Raw genomic sequence first — 17,863 nt, 5'->3', positions numbered from 1 at the left:
GGATGTTGGGGAGGGTAACTATGGGAATTTCTGCTGAACCCTAAAGACTTATTTAACCTAGTTAAACATATTTAAACTAGTAATTGAGCAGATGTCAAGACTAAAAATATATCAGTTGTCAATAGTATATAGCTTAAAGTTTGCTGCTATAATCTATACACATAATAAAGGCAAGATGAATTAAATGAAGCAAAAAAAACCTAACTTTTATTTCGAATGAGCAGTGCTGATACACTGTAAAGTGCAGTGTCTGAAGTGACACACATAAAAGCTAAACAAGATCCAGTGTGTCTCATACTGGTGTAGATGTGTGTGTCCTTCTGTAATCCGAGCACTTGGAAGATAGAAACAACTGGATCAGAAGTTCAAGGTCATTCTCAGGTACACAATGAGTCCAAGATCAGCCTGGACTACAGGAATACTTATCTTTTGAATAACAACAACAAAAAAAATCTTTTGAACAAAAAACAAACAAAACAAAAATCAACTTTATTTCTCCATTTTGAAAAAGAAAAGAAGGCTTCTATGTGAAAACATAGTTTATTTTCTCACCCAGACATTTGTATTTTACTTTTACAAAATAGCAGACAAAATTTGGTTCTTTACAGTAGTACAGAATATGTGATACTGAAATATATACTATAGCACTTGAGTTATAAACACACAGCAAATGCATTATCACTTTACAGCCACCAAGTCTTCCATGTATTTAGGATCTCATCAGGAAATAAACATTGCTTTTGGCTTAAATATATAAATAGTCTCTGATGCTCTTTGTAGCCACAAAAGCCAGTCTAAAACTACCACCATCTACCAAGTGATGGGCTTTAGAATACAGTTTTGCTATCATGCTATAATAAGACTTAACTACAGGAAGCCAGAGGGATTGATCGCTTCAGCGCAGCTGCGGTTGCTCTACTGTGGCTCGAAGGTGCGCACTATGGGAGTCCAGAGGCAGCGTTGCCTCTGAAACCCCAGCCGGTGGATTCTTTAGGGTCCAGCCATGTTGTGATCTGGGTCCGCCAGTCACTAACTATGATAGAGGGAAGCGGCATAGGGGCTTTCTTCATCCCTGAAAAAGTGAAATACGGCAGAAATCAGTGTTTATAACTATTCAGAAACACACACATACGACTTACTATCATTTGCCAAAGAGGAGCAGAGCTATACCCACAAAACGTAGTGTGTGCCATGGAAGCCAGGGACAGTCATACTTGCTCAGGTGAACCTTCTTCCCTCTTCTAAGGGACACTCAGTTATTAGAATAAACAGTAGCATTTGCTTACTTAGCTTACATAAAATTTAAATGCATTGAACATACACTAAATTATATTTGTTTTGTTGTCTATATTCCTCTTCTTTCTCAAAAGAATTTAAAAGCCAGGAGTGGTGGCTCATGCCAGTTGGGAGACTGCAGCAAAGGACTGACAAGACTTTGAGGCCAGCTGAACTACACTGAGACGTTGCATTTATTCAAAAATAAATGAATAAATAAAAGAGGATTCGAGATCTATACAAAAATGGTATATATTATCAACGACAAATTTTAAAACGAGGACAAAGAAATCAATATATTAACCATTAAAAAAAAAAACCAAAGTGGTCGACCCTGATGAGGGAAGTCCTTCTGCATATGTGTTGCTTTTATTGGTTAATGAAAAAGAAACTAGGGCAGAACAGAGCTGGGGGCGGGAGGTGGAGTCAAAGAGATGCCATGGAGCCGTCAGAGGAGAAAGATGCAAGGCACAAACCAGAACCTTGCTGGTAGGCCATGAACCTTGTGGTAAAATATAAAATAATGGAAATGGATTAAATTAAGATGTAAGAGCTAGCCAATAAGAATCTAGAGCTAGTAAGTCAAGCAGTAATTTAATTAATACAGTTTCTGTGTGATTATTTTGGGAGTCTGATCAACAGGGAAACGAACAAGCAGCCTCCTACTACAAGACCCTTCACATCATTTTTATTACCAAAAAAAAAAAACAAAAACAAAAACAGCAAACAAGAAAAAAAGGAACAAGTAGTTTATGTCCCATCATGAAGTTATATGGGAAGAAGGACACCAATTACAGAAGGGGAGGGTTGCCCAAGGGACAAATTTCAAATTACACAAGGAACCTTGGGATCCTAGTCAACAGGAGCAGTATCTTGAGAAGGGTTCTAAGAATCGGTATTTTGTGTCTTCTCTAGGGCGCTGATTCTCTCGAAGGTCTCATGACCTGTTCTAGCTCCAGCTGCGACCACCAACTGCTAGCTGGGCAAAGGAGCAAACTTCTTATGCTAACTAACAGCAACAGCAGCAGGACGACAGACAGCCCGGCAACAGGGAGCAGCTCCGCTTGGATTTCATAGATTACAGATGGCTTTCTAGGGCTGAGGAGATGGAGGTCGTCCACAATGAACTTGCTGCACAAGCCTGAGGACCTGGGTTCAATCCCCAGAACCCACATAAAATGCTAGGCATGGTAGCAAACCCATAATAATCCTAGTGCTGGGAGGCCAAGGCCAGGGAGATTCCCCAAACAACCAACTTAGCCTACTTAGCCAGTTTCAAAAGACTTGGTCCCAAAATTATAAGGTAGATACTGGGTGGTGGCAGCGCCCGTCTTTAATCCCAGCACTTGGGAGGCAGAGGCAGGTGGATCTCTGTGAATTCGAGGTCAGCCTAGTCAACAGAGTGAGTTTCAGGACAGCCAAAGCTATACAAAGAAACACTGTCTCAAAAAAAAAAAAAAAGGACATCCAAAGTTGACCTCTGACCACCGCACTCCTGTGCTTACACATACCTGCACAATTGTGCACCTGTGTACACACACACACACACACACACACACGCATTTTCTACAATTAAGATAGATTTCAAACAAGAACATTATAAAAGTATTTTGGTCCAAACTCTGACACCTATCCCAGAAACCGTCACCTGCTCTCTTCTTTGAGTTTTCTGGCTGCCTGTGTTGATAGCTTAATCTGCAAATCAAGTCTCTGAAGGAAATCTCTGGCAGACACTTCCTCGGGCTGCACAGGTTCGGGATCTGGATCCTGAGGACTGGGAGGGGGCAGTTCTTCCACCACAGGCTCCTCTTCAGGACAAAAACTGCTGTCAACAGTTTCCTTTTCTGGAGAATCAATGGAGTTAAGTCCGTTAAAGAGCAAAGGCTTCTCTGATAGAACTGGGATGCTCAGAGTCTTCTTCAGAAATATACAGTCATTGGTAAACAGTTTGTTGGCCCGTTTAATCTGTTCCATCTAAAACACACACAAAAACAAGAAACAAAGAGTTACATACAACCAAGTATGAGTTGAGATTACTATAAACACGGGCTGTGCATATTCATGAACAATTGTGTGCAGTGCTGTGCAGGGCGACTTGACATGAGCTGGAGTCATTTGGGAAAAGGGCCTCTCAACTGAGAAAATGTTTCCATAAAATGGTCCTGTAGACAGTGTATAGTGCATTTTCTTAATTAGCGATTGATGTAGGTGGGCACATCCAACAGGGGTAGTACCAGCCCTGGGCAGGTGGTCCTGGGTGATGAAAGAAAGCGAACTGAGGAAACCATGAGGAACAAGGCAGTGAGCAGCACTCTCCATGGTATCTGAATCTGTTCCTGCCTCGTGGCTCCTGCCTTAAGCTCCCAGCCTGACTTCCTTTGATGACAGAGCTCAAACTGAAGTAGACCCTGCCCCCACCAAGTTGCTTTTGATCATGGTGTTTATTACAGCAATAAAAAACTCTAAGGCAAATACTTTCTCTGCATTCGAGGGTCTTTTCCTCTCAGATAACTCCTGGTATTTCAAAAATAACACGAAAGTCATTTCCTCCTATACAAACAGATTTATTTACTTGTTTGTTTTGTTGGGTACATTCTCGTTGTTTCATTGGGTGTTTGTTTTGGCGGGGTGTTTGTTTGTTTGAGACTGGATCTCATAGCACCATGGTTGGCCTTGAACTCACTATGTAGCTGAGCATGACTCTGAATTTCGGGTTCTGTTCCCACCTCCCTAGTGCTAACATTATGTGACACAGACCTGGTTTATATGTTGCCAGGGATCAAATCTTGAGCTTCATGAATGCTAGGCAAGCGATCTGCCCACTGAGCTACATCCCCAGCCCTCTGCAGGCAGCTTCTAACATACACTGTTTCCTCTATAAGGCACCTTTACTATCAATGGTTCTTAATCACTGAAGTATAAAGATATACACGTTTTCTATTATTTTGCATGTATGGGTGCTGTGGGACAATGGTCTGTATTCTGTCAATTATATTTTAAATAAAAGCTGATTGGCCAATAGCCAGGAAGGAAGTAGAGGTGGGACAACCAGACAGGAAGTAGAGGCAGGTCAATGAGAACAGGAGAATTCTGGGAAGAGGAAAGTTTGGTGTGCAGTCATGACCCAGCCACAGAAGAAGCAAGATGTGACTGCCTCACTGAAAAAGGTACCGCGCCATGTGGCTAACATAGATAAGAATAATGGGCTAATATAAGTTATAAGAGTTAATACGAAGCCTGAGCTAATGGGCCAATCCGTTTATAACTAATGTAGACCTCTGTGTGATTTCTTTGGGACTTAACGACTATGGGAACTGGGCAGGACAGAAATTTCAGACAACATATGGGTATATATGTGTGTGTGTGTGTGTGTGTGTGTGTGTGTGTGTGTATGCCTATGTACCACATGCACACAGTTCCCTTGGAGGCCAGAAGAGGGCACGAGATCCTGTGAAACTACTATTACAAAAGGTTGTGAGCCACCATGTGGGTGCTAGGACTAAAACCAAGGTCCTCTGGGAAAGCAGGAAGTGATCTTAACTGCTGAGTCATCTCTCCAACCCCTTTAGCACTTACTTAATTCTTATTTGAACATTTCTGTTATCTGGCTTCTTAAAAAAGTCTTTCTATTGCTACACTCTTACTTGTAGAGGGATCCCTATATCTCTGGAACTCTGCTGGGTGAACTAATGAACCCAGGAAGTGGTAGAGACACGTGTATGAGCAAAATGTCAAAGAAAGCTGTAGGCTGGGGCTACAGCCACAGAGAAGGCCTCTCAAAGAAGGAGGGGTTCTGGTTTTGATCCTTTTGACTACAATCGGGCCTTAAAGAATTAGTACCTGGGGACCAGGTAAGAAAAGGAGATAAGGGACATTTTACAAATAGTTTGTCATTCTTTTGCCCTACAGAGTGCAAATAATTACTTTACAAATAAAAGAAACAGGATTCACCAAGACTATGCACATGTGGGTGGCAGGTGAAGAATTGGATGCAGGTTTTTATTACCTCCGACACTCACAGCCTATGGAGGCCTTCTCCACCCCACGGAGCTGGGAAAGGGGCGAAATGGAGACTAGAATATGTGTGTGTGTGTGTGTGTGTGTGTGTGTGTGTGTGTGTGTATAATGTGTACGTATGTTTGTGTGTGTGTGTGTGTGTGTGTGTATCGTAACCCTCACAACGGCTCTGCAGTCTAGCTCTCCTGTCCCCCACAACAGCTCTGCAATCTAACTCTCTTTACCAATGAGGGGATGAGGGAAAGTTTGTGGCCTAAGTCCACAGCGCTGGTGAGCACAGAGAGGGAGGGCTCATACTAACCGGTTCTCAGTTCAGTCAAGAACATCTTTTGCTACCTCCTCTGTTACAGTATGTCTATGCTTCCCCATACTAGCCTGGGAACTTGCACCAAGGCAGGCACCTCACAGACACTGCAGCAGTTCACTTACACACAACTCATCTGGTGGGACTGTGAAACAGCCCGGCAGGCTCAGTTCAGATCTCTCTCTGCCAATTTGAACTGCATGTGGGACTCACCTCACACACTTGTAAAACAGATGCTGTCTGCAAAATGGGGCTACAAGGGTTAAATGAATTTATAGTAATATATATACATATAATGTTTATAGATAAAGAGTGTGTGTGTGTGTGTGTGTGTGTGTGAGAGAGAGAGAGAGAGAGATTGATGGAAAGTATGGAAAATATTATCACCCACTGTTAGGTACTTTATTCATATCTATGCACATACGTATTATATATGTATGTATGCATACCTACCCATCTGTTTATCTACTCTCTACCCAAACTATCCATGCAAATACGAACAACTCAGGCACAAAGAGATGATTGGTTTAACAAGCACATACAGCTATATAAAGGTCTGATTTGGAATTTCTGTCTGACTCAAATCTGGAATCAAATTTTGGAAGCCTTTAAGGTGACTTTGAGCAAAAAAAAAAAATCACATTTCTATTTTCAAAAATCTAGACTAAAGAAAACAACAGCCAAATAAATGGGTCCCAATCCTCCTGCCTTGTTTTTGGTTTGGTTTTTGTTTGGTTTTGTTTTGTTTTGTTTTTGTAACAGCTATATAGCCCTAGCTCTCCTTGAACTGGCTGCAGTCCTCCTGCCTCAGTCTCCTGAGTGCTAGGGGCATAACATGCGCAATTCAACAGCCTTTCTTGCTTTCTTATAAGGAGAAGCCATGAAAATAGTACAACTACAGGAAGCTTTCAACCATCATCATCATCACCATCATCATCACTACAACCACCATCATCATCACCATCACCATCACTACAACCATCATCATCATCACCATCATCATCATCACATGACCATCATCACCATCACATGACCATCAGCACCATCATCACCATCACCATCTTCATCACCACCATCTGTGTATGTGAGATCAAATGTGTGACAGGGTTTTACTACATAACCTTGGAAATTATTGACTCACTATACAGATTAGACTGAGATTGAATCTATAGAGATTCCCTTGTCTTTACTTCTTGAATGCCAGAATTTAAAGTGTGACCACCATGCCCTGCCTTCTCCTTTCCTTAAAAAGAAAAAGAAATTACAAAAGAAAGGTAAGTGGTGGTGGTCTGGTTTCTGGGAGACGGCAAAGGTGAAAAAGAGAGACCATGATGTGCAGGGGCATCTTAGAGAAAAAAATAAAATCTAAATATCCCAAGTACCTCTGGTTAGCAGAAGGTCAGATTTGAGAGAAATAACTTGAAAACTTTGCCCATGAAGACTGAGGTAAATTCCAATCTACACACTTGTAGGTTCCCAATATCCATCTCCTCCCATCTTCCTTGGCATGCAAGCTTCCAAAGGTAGACTCCTCCAGAACAGCACGGGGCACAGGTGACTCACTGCCACCCCTGCAATATCACAGTGCCCCGGCTTCGTGATATACCGCTTCCATCCTAGAAGGACGGTATTTGCTGACTCTGTTGGAGGCAATGTTCTCCCTCTCCTGCAGGAGGGAGAGGGCTGGAGTCACTGTCTGTCATCCTGCCACCAGGTGGAACCTGACACTGATGCCACCTTGGAGGATAGCATGTGGATCACAGCCCGAACCTAGGGCATCTCAGACCTTTTATTTCCATGAGTGAAAATAAGCCTCATTTTTTATTCGGCTTTGGGTTTTGTTTTGTTTGTTTTTGTGTTGTTTGCTTGTTAAAAACAAGTTTTCTTTTTTCTTCCTTTACTTTTTAAAATTTTGTGTGTGTGTGTGTGTGTGTGTGTGTGTGCAGGTGTTCAAAGAAGCCCCTGGAGCTGTAGTTACAGGTGTTTGTTAGCCACCTGATGTGTGTGATGAAACTTGAACTCAGGTCCTCTAGAAGAGCAGTACATGTTCTTAACAGGTCCCAGAAACCTGGTTTGTTTGTTTGCTTGTTTTAAGCCTAAATACACATTCAGAACTGAAGAGATGGCTCATTGGTTAAGAGCACAGACTGCTCTTCCAGAGGACCCTGGCACTGACATGGCTGCTAACTCCAGTTCCAGAGGATTCAAAATAATCTTCTGGCTTCTGTGGACTCAGAATATACATGGTACTTGCACAAATACACAGAACGGTAAAACACCATATACATAAAATTAAAATAGATAAAATTTCCAATCTAAAATTTAAGGTTAAAAAAGAAATTTTTAAATAAATAAATGCATACTTAAAACAGGAGATGGGAGGAGGGTAAGAAGTCTCTCTCATTAAAAGGTTTTTTTTTCTTTAAAGTAAACATATATAAAAATAATATGGGGCTGGCTGGATAGCTCAGTGAGTAAAGAAAGGCACTTGCCAGGGAAACATGGTGACCTGAATAAGAACCCTGGAACCCATGGAAAAGGGAGAAGGAGAGAATCGACTCCAGTGTTGTCCTCTGACCTCATGCAGGTGCTGTGGGATGTGCATCCATGCACGCACACAAATAATACTTTTTATTATTATTAAAAATTAAACTTTTTCCAGGTAAACAAGTCCACTTGGGTAACATAATATGTTATTGCTGACAAGAAGTTTTAAAAACAGAACTAGCACATGACCCAGCTGTAGCACTCGGGTACGTACACAAAGAGATGAAGTCCAAACAGCAGAAATCCCTGCACATCCACGGTGAGTGCGGCTACACTCACAACAGCCAAGCTACGCAACTGGTCTAAGTGGCCATCAACCCATGAATGGCTATGATAAAGAATGTGATGTTTACACAATGGTGTTTCACTCAGCCACAAGGAAAAAACAAATCATATCCTTTGCAGGAAAATGGACAGAACCTGGAGCTCCTCGTGGAAAGAGAAAGAAGCCAGACTCAGAAAGACTTGAATCCCCACGTAGAATGCAGACTCAAACAAAAAAAAAGACGCAGAAATAGAAAAGGGGACAGAGGAATCGGTAGGCGAGAACAGGGGACAGGAGAGGGGAAGGAGAGAGGAATACGATCAAAGTACACTGGATGAACACATGAAAATGTCACATGACACCCATTGTTTTGTACCATTAACATATGCTCATTTTAAAAAATGAGATTAAAAAGAAAAGTAATGATTTTGCTTGTATTCTAGAGAAGCGACAGCTTGCAGAACAGCCCTGTCTCTAGACACTGCTACCCCATGTCAAAGGATGGGGTCAGCCACGCAGCGAGCACAGCTAAGCTGCAGAGCAGGGAAAGAGCACAGCTAAGCAGCAGCCCAGTGGGCACAGCTGGGGAACAAGAAGCTTCCAGCCAGGTAAAGAAATAGGAATTCATCGCCCCCTGCCTTTTGGCTAAGCTGAAGTTTATTCTGAATTTGCTAAGAAGCCCTTGACAGGCATGGTGACACAAACCCATAATCTCAGTGCTGAGAGGCCAAGGAAGGAGGAACCCTGCAACTTCAAAGCTACATACACAGAGAGGTTGAGGTTAGCCTACGATACACGGTGAAACTCTGTCTCAAAAAAAAAAAAAAAAAAGGGAGAGTGGGGCGGGAGGGTGAGGGTGTAATTCCCACGGAAGAGTTCTTGTTAGCGTGTTTGAAGTTCTAGGTTCAATCTCCGGCAATGCTTTTTCTAGGTACATTAGCACACGTCCGTAATCCCATGACATGTGTATCCGTAACCTCAGTACTTGGAAGGTGAAGGCAAAAGGATTGGAAGCTCAAGTCCACACCAGCTCGATAAACCACAGCTGAGTTTGAGGCTAACCTGGAATACATGAGACCCTGCCTCATAAAACCCAACAACGCAAAACAAATAGGTAGCTCCTCAGGATGAAGGAGGGGAACGGTGTGACCTAATTATAGTTAAAGACCACTAGGTCACAAACAAAAAACAAAAATCAACCACTCAGGAGCTGTGGGGGACACGCGCAGTGGCAGTGGCAGACCAGCAACTGGGCAATCCAGGCCACAGAGGACTTTTTTTAATCTTATGAGGAATGCTTTCTATTTCCATCTTGAACACAGGTCTGGAAAATTTCACCTCACAAGAAAGTAAGACAGTTCATGACCCATCCAAGGAAGAGCTGGGAATCTCGTTTCCACGGGCCTCTGCTCCTCCTCACAGCCAGTCAATCCTGAGAATAGAAAGGGTGACCTTTCAAAGTGACACAGAATGGGTCTCTGTTTCTCAGAACGGGAGGTTTAGCAATCAAACAGTCACATGCTCTCCTAGCCAGGTGTGAGCAGGATGACCCAGTGAACCCAGCCTAGCACCTGGTCACTAAGAAATAGACCAGAGAAGCCAAGCAAGAACCCTCAGGGCAAAATAAAGCCAAACATGGGCAGCCATAGCTGGAACAATTGTCCTGTGAATCCATTTTGTGAAGGGGAATTTACACTGGAAAGAATTCACAAGATTTAGCCCCAAAAGTTAGCTCCATTGTGACTGCTGGGCTTGGCTTGCAGAATAATCTCATTTACATATACAACTATCATTTCATCATTATTTTTACAGAAAATAGACAGAAATAGCAAATGATTATTTCTGATTTGCCCTACATCCATAACATGTTCCACTCCGTCTGTTAGTGGTAACCAGACCCTTTCCATCACCATATGCTCATGGGGGCAAAGGTAGTTTGTTTTTCTGTCCACATTCCCAAAAGAGTATATTATATCCACTTACAGGAACTGCCCCCCCCAAAAGGTAAGTATATGTCAGAAGCGGGTTAGAGAGATGGTTCAGAGGTTAAGAGCACCGCCTGCTCTTCCAAAGGTCCTGAGTTCAATTTCCAGAAACCACATGGTGGCTCACAACCATCTCTAGTGAGATCTGGTGTCCTCTTGAAGAAGAGACCCGGTCAGCTGTCCTCATCAACTTAGGTCATGAAACCCAATGTGGACATATTCAACAGAACCACCATTTACAGGCTGTCTATGCATGCGTCAGCATTGCCAGGTTGTACATTTCATCTCATTTCATATTATCCATCTCCTAGAACCGGAGAATAGTGAGTAGACGAAACAGCTCTAGAGCTATCTTTGGGGTGGGGGGACTTTCTGAAATTGAACGGTGACAACGACTTCACAATTGTAAACTTCCTAAACATCACTGAATTGTACACGTACGGCAGGGTGAATTGTGTGGTCAGACAACGTCTGAGGGGGGAAATACACGAAAAACTATTAAAGCCCCCAGTTACACATTACCTTGCCATCCCTTTCTCTCCAGGCGGCGCTGTGACAGTCAACAACCTCCACCGCACGCACGGCTAAGCCCAGGCCTTGCCCTCCAGAACAGGAAGATCACACACGTTCTCCCAGCAAAGTAACTTTTATGTGGGGAAGTGCGGAGCAACTCAGCTTAGCAGCTAAAAGGACAAGATAACCTGGGGCTAAATCTGGCTGAAGGTAGGCACAGTGGTCTATTATCAGAGCGGCACTCAGGTGGTAGAAGGAGGAAGCTCAGTTTAAGTCTTTCCCTGTTACAGAGTGAGTTCTGGGAGACGTGGGAACAAAGCTCCTTTGCTGCCTCCATTCCTATGCGTTGTTTCTACGCTGTCCTCTAGTTTTTCTAACATTTCTAAATAAAAATATTCTAAGTGGTAACTTAGAGCTCTGACCAGTTTCCCCCAGAGGCTTAGCTACAACAGGGAGGGGCCAGGATGCTGGAAGAAAAAAAAAAAAAAAAACAATAGCTCAATCAAGAACCAGAGCCAAGGGGCCTGAATGTCTTAAGTATACAAACACAGCCAGAGGCATTCCAGCCCAAGCAAGCTGATGTCTGAGGTTTGAACAGCAGTTAATGGTTTCCTCAACCAGACCCGAACGGTTTCAGTTTCCCAGAGCGACTTCCTCAGACTCCAGTAGAGATGTCCAACTTGAGTGTAACTGAGTGTTGAACTCACTACTGGAGGAGGGGGATAGCACACACCAGCAACAACAGCAAGGAGACAGAACTGCTCCTTCTTGTGGGATGGCTAATAACCCCAAGCTCTGAAATGGAGGCAGGGGGATCAGGAGTTCAAAGCCAGTGTGGGCTATAGAGTGGTTTCAAGGATAGCTTAGTCTACCTGAAGTCCTGTCTCAAAAGAAGCAATAAAGGAGGGCCTACAAGATGGCTCAGTCATTAAAGGCCCTTGCCACAAAGTAAGACAACCTGAAATGGATCTCTGGGACCCACATGATGGAAAGAGAGAACTGACTCCTGTAAACTGAACTCTGACTGCCTCTCTCACACCAAGGTGCATGTCATACCTCTCCCCTACCCAAAGGAGTAAATGTCATTTTTAAAAAGTTTTTGTAAGTATTTATTTTATGTGTATTGCCTCTCTCTCTCTCTCTCTCTCTCTCTCTTTCTCTCTCTCTCTCTCTCTCTCTGTGTGTGTGTGTGTGTGTGTGCCATGTACATGCCTGGTGCCCAGGGAGGTCAGAAGAAGGTGTCAGATCCCCTAGAACTAGATAGAGATGGTTGTGAATCATCATCTGGGCACTGACACCAAGCACAGGGCCTCTGCAAGAACAAGAGTTCTCAACCACCGGGTCATCTGTCCAGCCCCACTTTAATCCATTCTTGCAGCTCACATCTTCAGCAGGCTGTTGTCCTCTCGTAGTCCCAACCCAGGATCCTACCCTCCAGAGCCTGCTTAGCTCCTGGGGCTACCATCTCATCCCAGTCCAACTTTCTGAGGATTGGGTGCATGCATGTGGAGGACCCATCAAGTGCCAGAGAGATCATTTGATCATGTAGCCCTGGCGTCTAACATGGGCCTCAAATAACCCAGATTCAATACAAGGAAAGGAAGAAATAACGAGTATGGGTTAGTGACTCCGTGAAGAAACGTTGTATTTTCTAACTCACTGGAGGAAGAACTGAGCCTAATTCACCTGGCTCAATTCTTGAACAGGATTCTCCTTTCTTATAGAGAGGCCTCCTGGGTCTCCAGGCAAATGTCTAGGTATACTCAAGAGAAACAGTAAACAAATAAGAAGATATGCAAACAGGTCCATTTCTTTGACATTATGACTGATTCTGCATCAACAGAAGTTCATACTCAAGAACCATGCAATCAAGTTTCCAAAAAATAAATTCATAATGTTTTAAACAAGTTAATAACTTTACATTAAGTCGCATTCATAGCTGGTTTGTGTGTGGCCCTGTACTACAGTTTAGACGCACTTGACACTCTATCTACAGATCACCCAGAACCTAGCCACTCACCACATCCTCCTGCCTTCACTGCTTTGCTCCAAATTACTCTTCTGGTTCATCTGCATCACTACAAAAGCCTTCGTCCTATCTGGTCTCTCCTTGGTCCTGGCCCAGATAGTCTAAGATCCTTTACAGTCAGGCCTGGTGGACAGACCAGCACTCCAGAGGCTCAGGCAGAATTACAAATGTAAGGTCAGACTGGGATTATACAGGGAAACCTTATCTCAAAACAAAATCTACCTGTGTTGGTTAATTTTGTGTCAGCTTGACATAAGCTAGAGTCATTGGGAAAAGGGAATTGAGAAAATGTCTCATATAAGATTGACCTAGAGGAGCTGGGCAGTGATGGCATATGCCTTTAATGCCAGCACTCAGGAGGCAGAGGCAGGGGGATCTCTGAGTTCAAGACCAGCCTGGTCTAGAGAGTGAGTTCCAGGACAGCAAGTACTACACAGAGAAGCCTTGTCTCAGAAAACCAAAACTAAATAAATTAAATAAGAATAACACTTGGGGCCTGGAGAGATGGCTCAGAGTTTAAGAGTACTGGTTGCTCATCCATAGGTCCTGAGTTCAAATCCCAGCAACCACATGGTGACTCACAACCATCTGTAATGAGATCCGATGCCATCTTCTGGCCTGCAGGCATACATGCAGACAGAACACTGTATACATAAAAAATAAATAAATAAATAAATCTTAAAAAAAAAAAAAACACTGGCCATTATGGAAAGGGTTCTGTTGTTTGTTTGGCTAATGGTTTTAGTTGTTCATGTAGTCTTATTATGCAGTGCTTGGTACTCCATGTGTAGCCCAGGCTGACCTGGAACCCCTGCAACCTTCTGGCCTCAGCCTCCCCATGGTCTACTGGTCTTGTGGGTGTGTACTGATATACCCAGCTTAAGATAAATATAAACACTCTTCCTGGTTCTATGTAACCAGTAGAAGCATCTCCAAAACAGTTTCATCAGCTTGAATTCAGGGCTCAAAGTTAGGAGAGACTAAAAAAAAGCCAGGCAGGTGATGGCGCACGTCTTTAATCCCAGTGCTCTGGAGGCAGAGGCAGGGGGATCTCTGTGAGTTTGAGGCCAGCCTGGTCTACAGAGCAAGTTCCAGGAAAGTCAGGGCTACACAAAGAAACCCTATCTCAGGAAGGAAAAAAAAAAGAATTAAAAAAAAAATAGGTGAGTTTTCTTTAAGACAGCACCTAGCAATGTATGGATGAGAGTAGGGGGGTCTGTGTCTGGTGGGTAAAGCACAGAGGCGCTGCTAACTATCCTGAAATGCACAGCACAGCCTCCTGAAACACGAATCTTCCCAACTGTATCAACAGAGTTTAGCATGGTGATGTACACCTGTAATCTAGCAGGAAGACTATGAGTTCAAGGTCATCCTCACCTACATAAGGAGTTTGAGATTGGCCTGGGCTACATGAGATTCTAACTTGAAAATTAATTAATTAATATAAAAACTTATTAATATAAAAATTAATATAAAAAACATAATAACAATAGTGATGAGGTTGAGAAATCAAGTTATAGACTTCCTGTAACCATAGGTGGAGTACCTAATTTATTATACCTGACCCTAACACATTAGAATCGGAAGATGGGGGTAGAAAGACACCAGCAGTCAGGAACACTGGCTGCTCCACCCTGGACCAGGCTTGTATTCCCTGCACCCACGAGGTGACAACAGATTGTAACTCCAGTACCAGACGAATCCAAGGCCCTCTTCCGGCCTCCACAGGCACCAGGAAGCATGTGGTACACAGACACACACGCAGGCAAAACACCACTGCACATAAAATAAATAACATTTTAAAAATAAGAAAATCAGAAGTCTTTATAAAAGTCATGAAAATCTGCTTTATACTTTAATGGGAAAGGGTGATAAAGCTAAAAGTAACAGGACGTACATTAGACAAATCACAGGTTAGAAGGCATTTGAATTAAGCAGGTGTTGAGCAGATGCAAGCAATTCAAGAAGACCATAAGTCACAGAAAAATTGTCATGGGAGAGATTGCTCTTCCAGAGAACCAGGGTTCAGTTCCCAGTGCACACACATGATGGCTTACAAGGCTCTCTAACTCCATTTCCAGGGTATCTGACACCCTCTTCTGGCCTCCGTGGGCACCAGGCACACAGGTGGTGCACATACATACTTGCAGGCAAAACACTCATACACATAAAAATCAAAAGTCATTTTCCTAAAAATGAAAACAGGCAAATGTGGTGCCTGGCACACAGCGGGTACCCAGCGAAGAGCAGCCACTGAGATTTCTCAGTTCTGCTTTTCGTTGGCTCTGACCCAAACCAGACCCCGAGGATGTGCATGAAGGCAGCCGGACATGTATATTCACATTAGAACTGCCGAGAAGGGTCTCGAAAACAAGCTCTCAGAACGCTTAAATGATGGAAAAACTTGCTGGTAAACAAACACCTGGTTAAATATGCAAAAATAGGTTACGCTGAAGATGCTGATAAGATCATCTTTCTTCCGATTGCTGCCCACGAAGCTTCAGGGAAGGACACTGAAAACGGATACTGGGCTTCAAATGTAAAAAGGCTCACAGCTCACAGTTAATTATAAGCAATTTTAATGAAACAATTTGTTCCCTCAGGTTTCCATGATCTTCCCTGAGGTGTAATGCAATATACCCAAGACGCAAACCCTTATAAATTTGTAAAACACAGCTCTCTAGCTCACCTAGACCTCAGTTCCTGGCTGCTGTTTAGCGACAGGTGTCACGTTCAGGGTTGCCAGTGAGCCCAGGGGGTGTAATTTCACTTCTAAATAAAGCAGCAGAATCGATAGAACCAGAACCAACCCTGGGAAAAACTGTACATCCTGACTCATCACAGCTTGTTTACATAGCGCAGAATTCGCATCGGTCTGGCTTTGAGTAAATAGGTAGCGAGTTCCGGGTAGCAAAACGGGTAAAGGTGGCTGTGGGTGATGACAAAAACGCGGACCTCCTTAGTGTTTCTCACACGCTAGACACGATCTGAGACGGGCAAAGCACGGGGAACGCCGTGCACTAGCTGGTCGGGAAGCCCAGGCGGCCGCCCCTAGCAGCAGCAGCAGCAGTTAGCAGCAGCTTAGACTCCCATTGCAGTTGCAGCAGCGCGCGCCGGGATGCGGCGCGGAGACGCACGGCCTGCTCCCCACCCTCCGTTCCCGTCCCCGACCCCGCCTGGAGGCCGCAGGCCCGGGCCGCGGAGGCGCGCTTTGCTCACCGTGACTCCGTACTTGAGCGCGATGCCCTGCAGCGTATCTCCGGCGCGGACCCGGTGCTCCACATGGCGCTCGATGATGCCGGCGCCCAGCGGCGCCCGCACGCTGGCCGTGCTGCCGTACGAGCGGGTCTTGGTGCGGGCCAGGCTCAGCGACAGCTCGGCCTCGTCGGGCTCGGAGCCGGAGCGAGAGCGCGGCGGCGGGGAGGGTGCCGAGGGCCGGTGCGCACGGGGGCCGCCTTCCCGCGGGGCCGGCGCAGGCGAGAGATCCGCCATGGGTCCTGCCAAGGCCGCCGGGGCGCCGAGCTCGCCAAGGGGGCGGCGCCTCCTCCTCCGCCTCTTCCTCCTCGCTGGGGCTGCTGCTGGCCGTGCCGCGGGGGCGGCAGGCGCGAGGCCGAGCGGGGAGCTGCGGGACCCGCATGGCGTGCTTCGCTCTCTGAGGCCGTGAGCCGGGGAGGAGGAAAAGGAACCGAGGTCCCGCCTCAGTGTGCGGGCCCTGCGGGACAAGGCCTTGCGGAAATGAGAGCGCGCTAAGGCCTGTGGGCCCAGGGAGGCCCATGGGGGTGTCCTAGAACTCAGGTGGACCCCAGAACTGTGCAGACTAGAAAGAACCCGACTACTGCCTTTGCTGGCCATAGTAGACCCCCCACCAAGCTTTGCTTGCTCTACTGATTCTGCAGTGGGGCCAGCTTGCTCAGTGGTACCTACTCTGACATCAAAATCTTGGTGGAAGGAAACCTTAAGATCACTGAACATAGGCTTCTACAGGTCCCTCTCCATCCTAGGGGTTACAGTTCTTCTGACACCCTCCCAACACCTTTTCCTCTTTGTCACCTTGAAATCATAACTCCCCTGAAGTTAGTCATTAAACCACCTAAGTCTCTTGTCTTTTGTTTCCATCTCAGCGCCCTCTCCTCAACGCTGGCTCCGGAGGGCTTGTGCAGAGTGGAGTTAACTGGAACCTTCTGCCCTGACTTTTGAGAGAAACACCACCACTTCCCCCCCAAAAAACACATACGCACACCCATCACCCCAGGTAAATGAGGAGAGTGGGGTTTCATTGGTTGTCTAAAGTTTTGCAGTGTTGCCGAGCTGACAGAAGCAAGAGAAAACTCGGGACACAAGAGAAGACGCAAAAGGAGCAGTGGTCCCAGTATCACCACTGGAAGCTTCTTCAGTTGCTGCCTAAGATAACAGCATCAGTATAGACCCGCACTAGCACCCAATCAGTTGTTTTTACTTTTAGCGTCTGCCCCATCTACAATTCATCCTGAACGGAGCCACTTACGTTCCTTCCCACCTTCCTATTTTGCATATATGGCTTCCTCCATTAGTAACAACGTTCTCCCAATAGCCTGACTACTGTTCCTTTGATTGTTAATTTTATTAGATGTGTGTGTGTGTGTGTGTGTGTGTGTGTGTGTGTGTGTGTGTGTGTTCCGTGTGCATCCAGGGGACTGTGGAGGCCAGAAAAGGATGTCATTCCCTGGAGCTGGGATTGCAGGTGGTTGTGAGCTGCCCAATGTAGTTGCTGGGAACCAAGTATCTTCTGGATGAACAACATTCCCTCTCAACTGCTGAACCATCTCTCCAGTCAGATTAATTTGTTTTTGAGAAAAAGTTTCATATAGACCAGGCTGGCCTGGATCTCTTGGGTCGCCTGCCTCTGCTTTGTATGTCCTGGAATCACAGGCATGTACCATCACAAGTGG

At 44.9% G+C, this 17,863-nt stretch overlaps 1 protein-coding gene across 1 annotated transcript; it reads right to left on the bottom strand.

The window, feature by feature from the left end:
- Positions 1-470: 470 nt before the first annotated feature.
- Positions 471-16,462, bottom strand: Lysmd2 (LysM domain containing 2). The gene is made up of 3 exons (XM_085689396.2): positions 16,155-16,462; positions 2,924-3,249; positions 471-1,072 (listed from the first exon to the last, which is right to left on the bottom strand). Exons 1-3 carry the CDS (start codon positions 16,425-16,427, stop codon positions 1,030-1,032), a joined length of 642 nt encoding a protein of 213 aa, XP_085545522.2. The 5' UTR covers positions 16,428-16,462; the 3' UTR covers positions 471-1,029.
- Between the last annotated feature and the right edge of the window lie 1,401 nt (positions 16,463-17,863).

Source organism: Myodes glareolus, chromosome 4, assembly GCF_982192425.1.
Source record: "Myodes glareolus chromosome 4, mMyoGla1.1, whole genome shotgun sequence".
In the NCBI taxonomy this organism is placed as follows: Eukaryota; Metazoa; Chordata; class Mammalia; order Rodentia; family Cricetidae; genus Myodes; species Myodes glareolus.
The sequence above is the reverse complement of the archived record's forward strand: the minus strand, read 5'-3'. Positions and strand labels throughout refer to the sequence as shown.

Excerpts from the sequence above, each read along its gene's own strand:
- Lysmd2 (XM_085689396.2), bottom strand. The coding sequence starts at position 16,427 with ATGGCGGATCTCTCGCCTGCGCCGGCCCCGCGGGAAGGCGGCCCCCGT. Across the intron at positions 3,250-16,154 it reads CGCTCAAGTACGGAGTCACG|ATGGAACAGATTAAACGGGC; the intron begins GTGAGCAAAGCG and ends TGTGTGTTTTAG. Across the intron at positions 1,073-2,923 it reads AAACTCAAAGAAGAGAGCAG|GGATGAAGAAAGCCCCTATG; the intron begins GTGACGGTTTCT and ends TCACTTTTTCAG.